This window comes from Hylobates moloch, unplaced genomic scaffold, assembly GCF_009828535.3.
Source record: "Hylobates moloch isolate HMO894 unplaced genomic scaffold, HMol_V3 SCAFFOLD_5, whole genome shotgun sequence".
NCBI classification, from domain to species: domain Eukaryota; kingdom Metazoa; phylum Chordata; class Mammalia; order Primates; family Hylobatidae; genus Hylobates; species Hylobates moloch.
In genome coordinates this window covers 76,488,157-76,501,990 of record NW_026652280.1, presented here as the reverse complement: position 1 = coordinate 76,501,990, position 13,834 = coordinate 76,488,157, and the positions used below count along the sequence as shown (strand labels likewise).

Below are 13,834 nucleotides of genomic sequence, written 5' to 3'. Positions count from 1 at the left end.
AAAAAAAAAAAAAAAAAAAAAAAGATATTTTAGGGCATAATTCAGCCTTTATCTCTATTGTCTTAGCATCTCTTTGAGAGTATCTTTATTATTATTATACTTTCAGCTCTAGGGTACATATGCACAACATGCAGGTTACATATGTGTACATGTGCCATGTTAGTGTGCTGCACCCATTAACTTGTCACTTACATTAGGTATATCTCCTAATGCTATCCCTCCCCACTCCCCCTGTCCCACAACAGGCCCCAGGGTGTTATGTTCCCCACCCCATGACCAAGTGTTCTCATTGTTCAATTCCCACCTATGAGTGAGAACACGCAGTGTTTGGTTTTCTATCCTTGCGACAGTTTGCTCAGAATGATGGTTTCCAGATTCATCCACGTCCCTGCAAAGGACAAGAACTCATCCTTTGTTATGGCTGCATAGTATTCCATGGTGTATATGTGAGAAATGGCCTCTATTCTTACATGGCCTCTACACTTACATGAGGAACTAGGACTACCTCACTCCCTACCATTAATCTCTACATAATCATGAAAAGTATTCATTAAGCATCTCTTTGTGGAAGCACTACACTGCACCCTAATCAGAAGGCTAAAGAGACATGACCTGCTCTTCAGGGGTCTCTCATCACTTCTCTCCGTACCTGTTCATTGGTTGTGCGTCCCCTGGCCACCAGCACCACGTGAAATCCCGTGAGGCCAGCTACAGGGATGAAGAATAAGCCAGCCACACACATTACTGCCATTCTGATGCCAAACAATCAAGGAGAACAGAGCAACATGATCTCACTTTCCCCAGCCCCTACTGCAGCCATTTTCCCTTTAGCCCTCATTCCTCCCCCTTCCAGTCCCACAACCTAAAAGGCCTTGAAGGATACGTGACAGCCGTGCGGACCCCTGAGAGTTCCTCTATGTGGTAGAGGACATAAAGGAGGCCAAAGCCAAACACACCCATAATGTGGGCTGTCAGGGAAAGGAGGAAAAGGAAGAAATAACGGTAGTTCCGGCGACCAATACAGTTATTCACCCAGGGGCAGTGATGATCAAATTCCTAGGGACAAAGAGAGACAGATGAGAGGCATCCCTGGACCACAGCATTAAATTACTTCTGTCAAGAAGAGAAACAAATGGCAGCTAAGTTTTGGTTTTAGTAATTTATGATCATGGTCACCAATTAGTTCAAAATTAAATCCAGTTTATTTTGCTCTATGAATCTGCAAGGGAGACCTTCCAGAGGTTGGTCAAAGGCCAAGGCCAAACCAGGTGTAGTGGTGCACACTTGTAGTCCCAGCTACTTGGGAGGCTGGGGCTTGAGCCCAGGAGTTCAAGGCTGTAGTGAACTATGATGACTGCCTGTGAATAGCCACTGTACTGGGCAACACAGCAAGACCCCATCTCTAAAAAAAAAAAAAAAATTTGGCCCGCCACGGTGGCTCACACCTGTAATCCCAGCAGTTTGAGAGGCTGAGGCGGGTGGATCACGAGGTCAGGAGTTCGAGACCAGCCTGACCAACATGGTGAAACCCCATCTCTACTAAAAATACAAAAATTAGCTGGGCGTGGTAGCATGCGCCTATAATCCCAGCTACTCAGGAGGCTGAGGCAGGAGAATCAGTCGAACCCGGGAGGCGGAGGATGCAGTAAGCCGAGATTGCGCCATTGCACTCCAGCCTGGGCGATAGAGCTAGACTCCATCTCAATAAATAAATAAATTAATTAATTAATTAATTAATGAAAAGCCAAGGCCAGCTCTCAACGTTTATCCTATGTGACCAAGGAACTCTTAAAAGTGATGAATGTCAGAAGTTTTGCAGAAACATCAAGATTCATGAGAAAAGAGGATTGGAAGGAGGATTTGGCAGATAACTGCTTATAGCTAAATGAAAATGGAATGGAAAAAGGACAAGGGATGCAGAAAGACAGGCAGGAACAGAACTACAACAAATTGAAACACAACAGCATGATTTTCTGGAAGAGAAAATGCGAAGCCAGAATAACCAAAAATGAGCCAATAGATAGAAGGCTAGAACTATAAATCTTGGTTGTCAAGAAAGCCTACATACACCCTGCTGGTGCAATGGCTCATGCTTGTAATCCCAGCACTCAGCACTCTGGGAGGCCAGGGCATGAGGATCACTTGAAGCCAGGAATTTGAGACAGTCCAAGCAACACAGTGAGACCTCATCACTACAAAAAGTAAACATAAATAAAAAAGAAAGCCTATGCCCATATTGAGTTAAAGCTTCCCTCCTGCAATAATATTTGTGCTCTGCCTCTCATGTTATGTCATTATTAACACCATTTGACAGAGCTGGACCATGTGTCCAACATAGTTAGACAGGACTATACCACATCCAAAGCTAAGAATCTATTATATGGTTAGGATGAAGACAATGAAGGTTAAGCATGAAGTCTTACCCCACCCAGGGTGCTTACCTCCACACAGTTGTCACAGACACTGCAGTGGGAACATCGAGGGGGACGGTAGAAGCGGCAGGTGGCACACCATTTCATGCGCACCTGGATGCCCTTGATCTCCACTGTTTTGTAAAGGGGAGCTCGGAAATCATCTTCCTTGTCCTCATCCTCCTCAGCTGTAGAGAGGAAAAGTCAATTAAAAACAACGATGCCAGAACTGTAGTAAGTGCTAGGGATCCAATGATGTTTAAAATATAGCTTCTGCCTTTGAGGAATTCACAGTCTAATGAGTGAGACTAGGAACTAGGAACTATAAGACTGTGAGGTCAGGTCTTTATACAACACTATGGGAACACGGATGAGGAAGCAATTTATTCTGCATTGGGAAGTGAGGTTCAAGATAAAATGACTCAAGAGGTAGCTCTCATATGCATCTGCTGGTGTTATTTGGTTTAAGTATATGAATATATTTTAAAGAAATAGTTTACATATCAAAGCACATACATAATAAGTTTGCATAAGAGTTCAGTATCTACATTTATATGAGTGAACTATAGCAATCCAAGAAAGGAACTAACATCAACCTTTTTTTCCAGGCAGGAATCCTTTGCCCAGCCAACCATGGTGGCTCATGCCTGTAATCCCAACACTTTGGGAGGCCGAGAAGGGCGGATTGCCTGAGCTCAGGAGTTCAAAACCAGCATGGCCAACATGGTGAAACCTCGTCTCTACTAAAAAATACAAAAATTAGCGGGGTGTGGTGGTGTGCACCTGTAGTCCCAGCTACTCAGGAGGCTGAGGCAAGAGAATCACTTGAACCCAGGAAGCAGAGGTTGCAGTGAGCTGAGATCACGCCACAGCACTCAAGCCTCGGCAACACAGCAAGACTTCATCTTCATCTTAAAAAAAAAAAAAAAAAAAAAATCCTTTCCCAAAATGTCTTCCCCACTCTATGAATTTTCTCTACATATACATATTTCAGTATTATTTGTTGCACAAGCATAAATGCCCTTTCTCTCAATTTTCAGCTATCAGAAACCCACCATCCCATTTCAAAACTTAAAAGACATTATTTGCCTTCTCATATATAGTTAGCAATTTTTCTTTTTCTTGAGACGGAGTCTTGCTCTGTTGCCCAAGCTGGAGGGTAAGGGCATGATCTTGGCTCACTGCAACCTCCACCTCCCAGGTTCAAGTGATACTTCTGTCTCAGCCTCCCAAGTAGTTGGCATTACAGGCACATGCCACTTCGGCGGCTAATTTTTTGTATTTTTAGTAGAGATGGGGTTTTACCGTGTTCCCCAGGCTGGTCTCAAACTCCTGAGCTCAGGCAATCCACCTGCCTCAGCTTCCCAAAGTGCTAGGATTACAGGCATGGGCCACCACACCCAGGGCAATTTTTATTATTAACCTAGAAAAAAAAAAAATGTGGGAAGGAAAAATTAAATAGATGATAGTGTGGGATTAAAAATTAAGTTTTCAAGTTTTACTGATTTCTTTACATAGCATTTTTTCATATTTACATCACAAGAAATGCTAGGTAAAGAACTGTACAGCCTTTATCCCAGCACTTTGGGAGGCCAAGGAGGGCAGATCACTTAAGGCCAGGAGTTCAAGACCAGCCTGGCCAAAATGACGAAACCCCATCTCTACAAAAAATATAAAAATTAACCAGGGGTGGTGACACACGCCTGTAATCCCAGCTACTTGGGAGGCTGAGGCAGGAGAATGGCTTGAATCTGGCAGGCAGAGGTTGCAGTAAGCCAAGATCATGCCACTGCACTCCAGCCTGGGTGACAGAGTAAGATACTGTCTGAAAAAAAAAAAAAAAACCCACACAAATATATACTGCAGATACATGGTATACATAAATATACACATATATTTTTTAAGTCTTCAAAATATTGCAAGGATATATACCACAATATAACAGTAGTTAGCCCTGGTCTGTGAAATTATAGGTAATGTTTTGCCTTTTTTATACTTCATACATAATGAATGTGCACTACTTATTAAAATATTTAAATAAAAGATTTCTTCTTTTGGTCAGGCACAGTGGCTCATGCCTGTAATCCCAGCACTTTGGGAGGCCGAGGCAGGTGGATCATTTGAGGTCAGGAGTTCCAGAGTAGCTTGGCCAACATGGTGAGACCCCATCTCTACTAAAAATACAAAAATTAGCCAGGCATGGTGGCACGCTCCTGTAATTCCAGTGACTCGGGAGGCTGAGGTAGAATAATTGCTTGAACCTGAAAGGCAGAGGTTGCAGTGAGCCGAGACGGCGCCACTGCACTCCAGCCTGGGCAACAGAGAGTGAGACTCCGTCTCAAAAAAAGATTTTTTTCTTTTAAAGGGAAAAAATTCAAATGCTATTTTTCTTTTTTTTTTTTTTGAGACGGAGTCTCACTCTCACCCAGGCTGGAGTGCAGTGGCGCGATCTCGGCTCACTGCAAGCTCCGCCTCCCAGGTTCACGCCATTCTCCTGCCTCAGCCTCTCTGAGTAGCTGGGACTACAGGCGCCCGCCACCATGCCTGGCTAATTTTTTGTATTTTTAGTAGAGACAGGGTTTCACTGTGGTCTCGATCTCCTGACCTCGTGATCTGCCCGCCTTGGCCTCCCAAAGTGCTGGGATTACAAGCGTGAGCCACCATATTTTTCTTTTAAGAGAGTCTTGCTCTATCACCCAGGCTGCTGCGACCACAGCTCACTGCAGCCCTGAACTCCGGGCTCAACTGATCCTCCAACCTCAGCCTCCCAAGTAGCTAGAACTGCAGGTGGGCGCCAGCATGCCCAGTTGAAACGCTCCTTATTTTGAAATGTCTGATCCTTCTACATCATCATCTACCAGAAGTGATCTCTTTGATTACTCTTACAACTTACACAATGTATTTGTTTTTTGTTTGTTTGTTTGAGAGGTAGTCTCGCACTGTCGCTGGAGTGCAGTGGCGCAATCTCAGCTCACAGTAACCTCCGCCTCCCGGGTTCAAGCGATTCTCCTGCCTCAGCCTCCCAAGTAGCTGGGATTACAGGCATGCGGCACCACGCCCGGCTAATTTTGTATTTTTAGTAGAGACAGGGTTTCTCCATGTTGGTCAGGCTTGTCTCGAACTCCGGACCTCAGGTGATCCACTCACCTGGGCCTCCCAAAGAGCTGGGATTACAGGCGTGAGTCACCACAGCCGGCCCACAGTGTATTTGTTTATAGAGGTGTCTTCCTATCTTCCTTTCTAGTCTGAGCTATTTGAAAGGAATTACCTTTTTATTTTTTATTTACTTTTCTTCAGATGGAGTTTTGCTCTTGTCGCCCAGGCTGGAGTGCAATGGGACAATCTCGGCTCATCGCAACCTCCACCTCCCAGGTTCAAGCAATTCTCCTGTCTCAGCCTTCCAAGGAGCTGGGGTTACAGGCACGTGCACCACCATGCCTGGCTAATTTTTATATTTTTAGTAGAGACGGGGTTTCGCCATGTTGGCCAGGCTGGTCTTGAACTCCTGACCTCAAGTTATCTGCCCTGGCCTCCCAAAGTGCTGGTATTACAGGCGTAAGCCACCGCACCCAGCCAGCAATGACCTTAAATACATCACCCCAAATGACCATCATAGTGCCTTCCATATTACATCAATAAATATTTGGTGAATGAACATTAAAGGCTCATTAAAATAGCCTTCCTTAGCTTTAGGGACACAAAGTTCTTTTCCCTCACCCAATCTTTGAAGGGAAGTCACAAACGAAGCACAATGATGTAGGCTTTGGGAGCACAATGAGGTTCTTTTTTTCTTTCTTTTTGAGACGGAGTCTTGCTGTTGCCCAGGCTGGAGTGCAATAGCGCAATCTCGGCTCACTATAACCTCTGCCTCCCCTGCTCAAGCGATTCTCCTGCCTCAGCCTCCCAAGTAGCTGGGATCACAGGCACCCGCCACCATGCCGAGCTAATTTTTGTATTTTTCAGTAAAGATGGGGTTTTACCATGTTGGCCAGGCTGGTCTTGAACTCCTGACCTCAGGTGATCTGCCCACCTTGGCCTCCCAAAGTGCTGGGATTAAGATGTGAGCCACCACGCTGAGCCTACAGTGAATTTCAGAAAAACTTCATCTCACCAGAGTTGCTAGCCTGAAACTACTTGTCTCACTCTTGCAAAATAACCTCACATTTGAGAGGAAAACTACATGTCATCAGTGACAACCTTTGTCAACTTCTTTTCTTTCTACCTTTTAGTCCACTGATGATGGTTCTCTCCCCTCCTATTCTAGAAACAGCCTACTTCTTCTGCAAGCATAACCTTGAGATACATACTGGAAAGCATCTCCTTCCTCTAAAAGTCCAATTTCAATTATCACCTTTCTTCAACTTCAGCTTCTCTCTCCTCTGGTTCCATCTCTTCACGCTACAAACAAGCTAAATTCTGTATCCTAAAAAACTCTCTCCTCCCATAAGATATCAAGCAATTCTCCTGCCTCAGCCTCCCAAGGAGCTGGAATTACAGGCATGCGCCACCACGCCCGGCTAATTTTTTGTATTTTTAGTACAGACAGGTTTTCTCCATGTTGGTCAGGCTGGTCTCAAACTCCTGACCTCGGGTGATCTGCCCACCTCAGCCTCCCAAAGTGCTGGGATTACAGGCATGAACCACTGTGCCTAGCCAGCTTACTTCTTAAAAGAGTAATTTTGGGCCAGGTGCGGTGGCTCACGCCTATAATCCCAGCACATTGGGAAGCTGAGGCAGGCGAATCACAAGGTCAGGAGTTCGATACCAGCCTGGCCAATATGGAAACCCCATCTCTACCAAGAATAGGTATAGAAAAATTAGCTGGGTGTGGTGGCCCACGCCTGTAGTCCCAGCAATTCTGGAGGCTGAGGTAGGAGCTCACCTGAGCCCAGGGGGTCAAGGCTGCAGTGAGCCGTGATTGCACCACTGCACTCCAGCCTGGGCAACAGAGTGAGACCCTGTCTCAAAAAAAAAAAAAAAAAAAATTATTTCTTAGTTACCAAAAAAATGGGAAGTTTGAGTTTCCATACTATTGGAGCTCTCTAATTTCTAATACTGCCAACCATCGGCTACTTAATGAATTTTCCTTAGTTCCCACTTTGTTCTATTTCTCCTCCTACTAACTCTTCTTAATCCTTCTTCTATGGCTCTTCCTCCTCCTCTGATCGTTACAAAAATGTCAGTGCTGATCAGGTCTAACCTCAGTTCTTTCATAATCTCACAGTATTTTCTCTGGACAATCTTACTCCTGTTGTTTCAAATACCACATGGATGAAGATTATTAAATCAAGGTCTTCAAACACTGACTATTCAATTGCCCACTGGGTAACTCTACCTGGCTGATTCAAGTATATCAAATTCAACATGTCTAAGAGTATTTATTCTCTGTCTTCCCTCCAAACCTGTTTGACATTCTTGTATCTCATATTCAGGTTTATAAAAATCAGTATCCAACTTATCTCCCAGTTACGAACCTTGAAACTACTCTAGATAATTCCTCCACTTTCTCTCTCTTGCCAAATAAAATCATGAAAAGTTATGAAAAATTGTTGAGTCTACTACTAAAAAATCTGTAAATCCAGCCTTGAATTCAAGTTCTCATCTGGTTTATTTCCACAGCTTCCCAAAAGGTAGCTGTAATTCTTACAAGAATTATTTTTCTAAAAGGAATTCTGCTGTTGAATCCTCCAATTAAAGACCTCTTCCTATCCAAAGCAAAAAGTATGATCTATTTAACTTAGTATATAAAGTCCTTGACAATTTGGCTCTGGGTTTACCTCTCATACCTCTGGTCACAACATGCATAACATCCTCTAGCCCCACTAAGTTTGCCATTTCATGGCTACAAGCTTCTGCATGTGCTGTTTCCTCTGCCTAAAAATGCCCTTCCCTCCTATATTCTACTTGGTAAAGTCTTTCCCACCTATTTTCAGCAGCATTTCCCCAATTTATTTGGGCAAAATATGTTCTCATATTTCTTTGTTCTCAATTTTTTGTATTCTCACAGAACCTTGCTCTTGCCTCCATTATAGTCTGCATCACACTGTTATAACTGTCTTAATTCACTGTGGGTATTATTGTACCTAAAAATAGCATCCAACCCATATGCTTTAAATAAATTTCTGCTGAACAAATAACTAAAACTCAAAGATTTGACCCAAAGTGAATCATAGGACTAGAAGTTATGACATATATTCCTGAAGACCCTGACCTGATTTTCATCATCAGAAAATGATAAAAGTATCCCAAAATCCCCGGACTTTAAAGCCCAAGATCATCTGCGTATGCTCAAATCTTTATTTTTCATATCCCAAAATCCCAGGACTCTTAAGGCCCAAGATCAACTGCGTATAGCCAAATCATTATTTTTCAAAGGCAGTGTAAGGTGCTTCTAAGAGAGAAGCAGATCTTACCTCGAGGGAAAATCCCTGGGTCCATGAAGGTGGCCATGCTGAAGTTAGCCAACACAAAGAGAAACATAATTGCATTGTAGATGGGCACTGCAGGTGACACATACAGGCTTAGTCCTGGACACCTGCACAGACAATAAAGAAAATGAGGGGTTGCCTCTAATATTTTGGACATGAACCATACATACAAAAATCTATAAAGACTTAGCCCCCTACCTATAGATAAATCTTGTGTGGTTTACCTTTGCCATCCCAAATTATTATCTTCATCTTTCCCACCAAGTGAGTCTAGTTTCCTATGGGAACTGCTCACTTTAGATAAAAGTACAAGACTCAGAATCTCTCCCATCTTAACCCCTTGCACTAAGGTCTTTGTGCTTCAGATTCATTCTTATCCTGTGGATCTTGCCACGTTTTGAGATCTGTCCTTATCTCCTTTCTAACCAGACATGAGAACCAGGTACTGACTATGTAACTGATACCAGCTACACTCCCTTCTCTGGAGCAGCCTGAGGTTTCTGGATCCCAGCCATGTCCCACTGACCTGCACATTGGCCCAAAGCATGGGATATCACCTACCTTTCTAGCCCCCGCTCCCCCTTGCCAGGTGACTCTGAACCACTCAAGTGCCTAAAGTTTCTTCATTGCATTGGATATGCCTGAGAGTTTACTCAACTAGAGGCTAGTTCTTAAGGTTGGGAAATTCTTTTAAAACACACAGATGAGAATGGATATCAAGACACAGAAGTAAACCCTTTGATGTCTAAAAATGAAGCAGGAATAGGGGAGGATAGAGACTATCAGACCAAAGAAGTCCTCAATTTTGCAGGAAAAAGAAACTACCCAAACATACCCAGTATTCTACAGCAGTCAACTCAAGGGACATGCTTTAAGGTAACTTTTCTTGACCAAAAAAACAATTCTCTAGTCCAGAATTAAACTCAGTTTCTTTCAGGATTTGAATCTACGTAGGAATGCTTCAAGAGCTCTTCCTTTCTCTGCTGATTTCCTGGGAGCTGGAAGTTTTGGAAGAACCTGATGTGCTGCTTATTTTGTCAGTAGTATCAAAAACTCTCGTCTCAGCTCAGGGAGAACTTCCCACTACCAAGACGGTGGATAAATACTCTAATCTACTTTGTGGCTGAGAACTTAATCTCCAGAATGAGGACAGCATCTGTCCTTGTCCCCTTTATCTGGACTAGTCAAAGGAAAGGAAGAACTCACTGAAGGAAAGGAAGAAGAGGACAGGAGAACAAGACAGTATATGATTCCAGATAATTAAACCACAGCAGTCCGGGATTCTGTGAAGAAAAGATATCTGCACCCACCAAAACAAAAAGCACAGCCCTGAGACTGACTCAGAGCAGTTTGGAGGAACTCAGTTCCTTAACGAGATACAAGCAAACCAAGACAAGAGACAAAAATGTCACAAAGTATCTCACAAATCTTTACCACCACATCTATTTATTCAAATTCCATTCAGCCATTCATTTTGAAAAGTTTTTAGTATTTATTATATGCCAGGCTTTTTAGATAGTAAATATCAATTAGCTGTTTGGTTCTCTTGATATGTCAGTACACAATTAGAAGACAAAATATCGAAGCTGGAGCGAGGGCATCAATTTCAGGGACTAAACAGACCTTCAGTCATAGTTCTACACTATCCTCAAAGAAAGCCCCCTATGGAAGCTTCCTCCTCTATGAGTTCTTTGGTTCAGAAAAGATGTCTCCATACAATGGCAGGGTTTGGAGTGGAATATAAGCAAAAAGAAGAGTTCCTGCACCGCCTCACCCCAAAGCCTGACCTCCTAGGTTCCTTAAGAGGGAGGGAGAGAAACTGAAAACCAGTCATCCAGGTCAGAGCCCCTCCCTAGTACTATGTTGTCACTTCAATTTCCGCCTGGGGAAGAAGAGAAAGGGTGACTCACTTGACTCCTACAGCCTGGGAAGATAATTAGAAGGGAAAAAGAAATTAAATCCTTAGAACACTGAGGTGCCCATGATTTAAAAGTCTCATTCCTACAACTGGCCACTGTGGCCTCTTGAGCTTCTGAAAGAAATATTCACCTTAGTTTCCATCTCTGAGAGAAACTGAGAATAAGAACAAGATATGAAACCTCTTGCAGGCCCATATCAATCTTTCTGACTCGACTCTTTGTTTTTTTGAGACAGGGTCTCGCTGTCTTGCCCAGGCTGGAGTGTAGGGGCAAGATCACAGCTCACTGCAGCCTCAAACTCCTGAGCTCAAGTGATCCTCCCACCCCAGCCTCCCGGGTAGCTGGGACTACAGATGCACACCACCACGCCCGGCTAATTTTTTGTAGAGACACGGTTTCACCATGTTGCCCAGGCTGGACTCAACTCCTGAGCTCAAAGTGATTTGCCCGCCTCAGCCTCCCAAAGTGCTGGGATTACAGACATGAGCCACCATGCCCAGCTGGTTTCATTTTTAAGCAAAGCAACTCAGTTTCTTGGGGATCCTGCCAACCTACCCCTGGATGATGAACTTTACCCTACAACCCTCTGGATATCAACTTGGTCCAGATAAAGTGTGTAATCCTGGAATGGAATTCCAGTATCTGTTGCCAAAATAAAGTTTGCCCCCACAGTGCCAGAATCTAGAAATGATGCAAATAACAACTTCCTGGACAATATTTACTCCTAGATTCACAGAACCATTGCTTCCAATCAGCACTATAAGGGAACACCCCACCAAGGAGAGGCATGTGTGAGCAGAGCCTGTTCTTGCCATATCCCAAATTCTGCTTGATTTAAGGAGAGGCTTTCCGTTGCTATAGTACTTTGCCAGATTCCTAGGTGACCACCCCAAGTGGCCTGTCTGAATCTGTTGCCTTTGATGGAAGATGAGGCCAGAGCTCAGAAAAGGAGTTGTTGGGGCTCGTCCTTAGACTATGGCAATAATCATAAAGCTCTAAAAGCCTAAGGAGTGGCCACAGCCCAGAAGGCTGGCTGACTCATTGACAGGACTACCAGACCTATACCATCTCAGGTAGAACAGGTTCTTCTGCCCATCCATTCAGCACTCCTGTTTTCAAGGCCAAATAAAATTGGGAGAGTGGGGCCAGGTATGGTGGCTCACGCCTGTAACCCTAGCACTTTGGGACACCAAGGTAAGTGGATCACCTGAGGTCAGGAGTTCGAGACCAGCCTGGCCAACATGGTGAAACCCCATCTCTACTAAAAATACAAAAATTATCTGGGCATGGTGGTGGGCACCAGTAATCCCAGCTACTCGGGAGGCTGAGGCAAGAGAATCACTTGAACCTAGGGGGCAGAGGTTGCAGTGAGCCGAGATCGCACCACTTCACGCCAGCCTGGGCATAAGAGCCAAACTCCGTCTCAAAATATATACATAAAATAAAATAAAAAACAAAAATAAAATTGGGAGAATGGATTCCAATATCCATACTCCTGAAACCCTGTTTCAGAGCACTCCCTAACACATCCTATTACAAAAAATGGTTAAGTTCTTAGAAAGAAACACAAAGTAGGAGTCCAGAATCTTTGGAATTTAATCCTGCCTCAATTAATACTTCTCTATGCAAGGCCTTGGGTAATCCACATGAAACTCTCCAACCTTTTTACTTCAGCTACATAGTACAAATATGAGAATGAAGGAGAAAGATCTTCATTCAAAAGACATTAGAATTCATTTTTTTTGAGACAGGGTCTCGCTCTGTCACCCACACTTGGCTCACTAAAATTGCCTCCCAGACTCAAGCAACCCTTCAGCCTTACCCTCCCAAGTAGCTGGGACTACAGGTGCATGCCACCATGACCAGCTGACTTTGCTTATTTTTTGTAGAGACAGGTCTCACTATGTTGGCCAGGCTGGTCTCGAACTCCTGGGCTCAGCGATCCTTCCGCCTCAGCCTCCCAAAGTACTAGGATTACAGGTGTGAGCCACTGCTCCCAGCCTCTAGAATTCTTTTTTTTTTTTGAGATGCAGTCTCGCTCTGTCGCCCAGGCTGGAGTGCAGTGGCGTGATCTCGGCTCACTGCAAGCTCCGCCTCCCAGGTTCACGCCATTCTCCTGCCTCAGCCTCCCGAGTAGCTGGGACTACAGGCGCCTGCCACCACGCCTGGCTAATTTTTTTTGTATTTTTAGTAGAGAAGGGGTTTCACCGTGTTAGCCAGGATGGTTTCGATCTCCTGACCTCCTGATCTGCCCGTCTTGGCCTCCCAAAGTGCTAGAATTCTTTTTAAACTAGCTGGCTTGATACTGAGCATTCAGTGGACAGAAGACAAAAGAAAACATTATTAACTATCACCATCGTTATCATTATCAATTATTCCAGCTCTGCCTTCCCCTATATGAAATACTAGGAATTCAAGGACACTTAAAACAGAGACACTAAGCTCCTAAAGAACAGCTCTATGCATTCCACCCATGCCTAGCATATTGCTTGAGCATATGACTAGTGTTCCTTGTTGATGAGAGAAGGCTGAAATGAATGTTCCACTTCCTGCCCATGGGGATCCTCATTTAGAAATGCTTTCCTCAAGATTCCATGAGAAATCAATTTCTCCCTTTACAGGGGGGCAACCCAGTTTCTCTGAAAATACCTGATTTGTGGTACCCAGACTTTCAACCAGCTGAAGGTGAGACGTAGGACCTGAGCACTTATTCCTGGATAAGAAAACAATGTGAGAAGGAAAAGGCACAACCACTGCTCCATTAATGTGCTAAATCACAAGGCTGCTCCCACTCAAATCAGGTGCTAATACCTCTGCAGTTACGGGGGAGGGGGGACCAGAGAGAATTCCATGGAGATTGGCCAACTTCCTGTGGGTAAAAGGGTTGGAAGAGGACTGAGGCAGAAACTGAAAAGCCGCAAGCTGTATTATGGATGGGAGCCTGAAAGACCATCATGGATTTCCATACAACTCTGACTTTATCCTTCCCTTAGAAGATCACGTGAAGTGGCCAGGTGCGGTGGCTCACGACTGTAATCCCAGCACTCTGAGAGGTCGACATGGGTGGATCACCTCA

The 13,834-nt window shown here is 44.2% G+C and overlaps 1 protein-coding gene across 3 annotated transcripts in view; it reads right to left on the bottom strand.

Moving 5' to 3' along the window:
- ZDHHC5 (zinc finger DHHC-type palmitoyltransferase 5) overlaps positions 1-13,834 on the bottom strand; it is a 34,214-nt gene that overhangs the window by 10,444 nt on the left and 9,936 nt on the right. For all 3 annotated transcript variants that reach the window (XM_032152932.2, XM_032152933.2, XM_058438702.1), the window contains exons 3-6: positions 8,825-8,946; positions 2,442-2,599; positions 884-1,056; positions 650-752 (exon numbers count right to left, since the gene is read on the bottom strand). In XM_032152932.2, the coding sequence (XP_032008823.1) occupies positions 650-752; positions 884-1,056; positions 2,442-2,599; positions 8,825-8,946 (556 nt within the window). The remainder of the gene's footprint in view (positions 1-649; positions 753-883; positions 1,057-2,441; positions 2,600-8,824; positions 8,947-13,834) is intronic.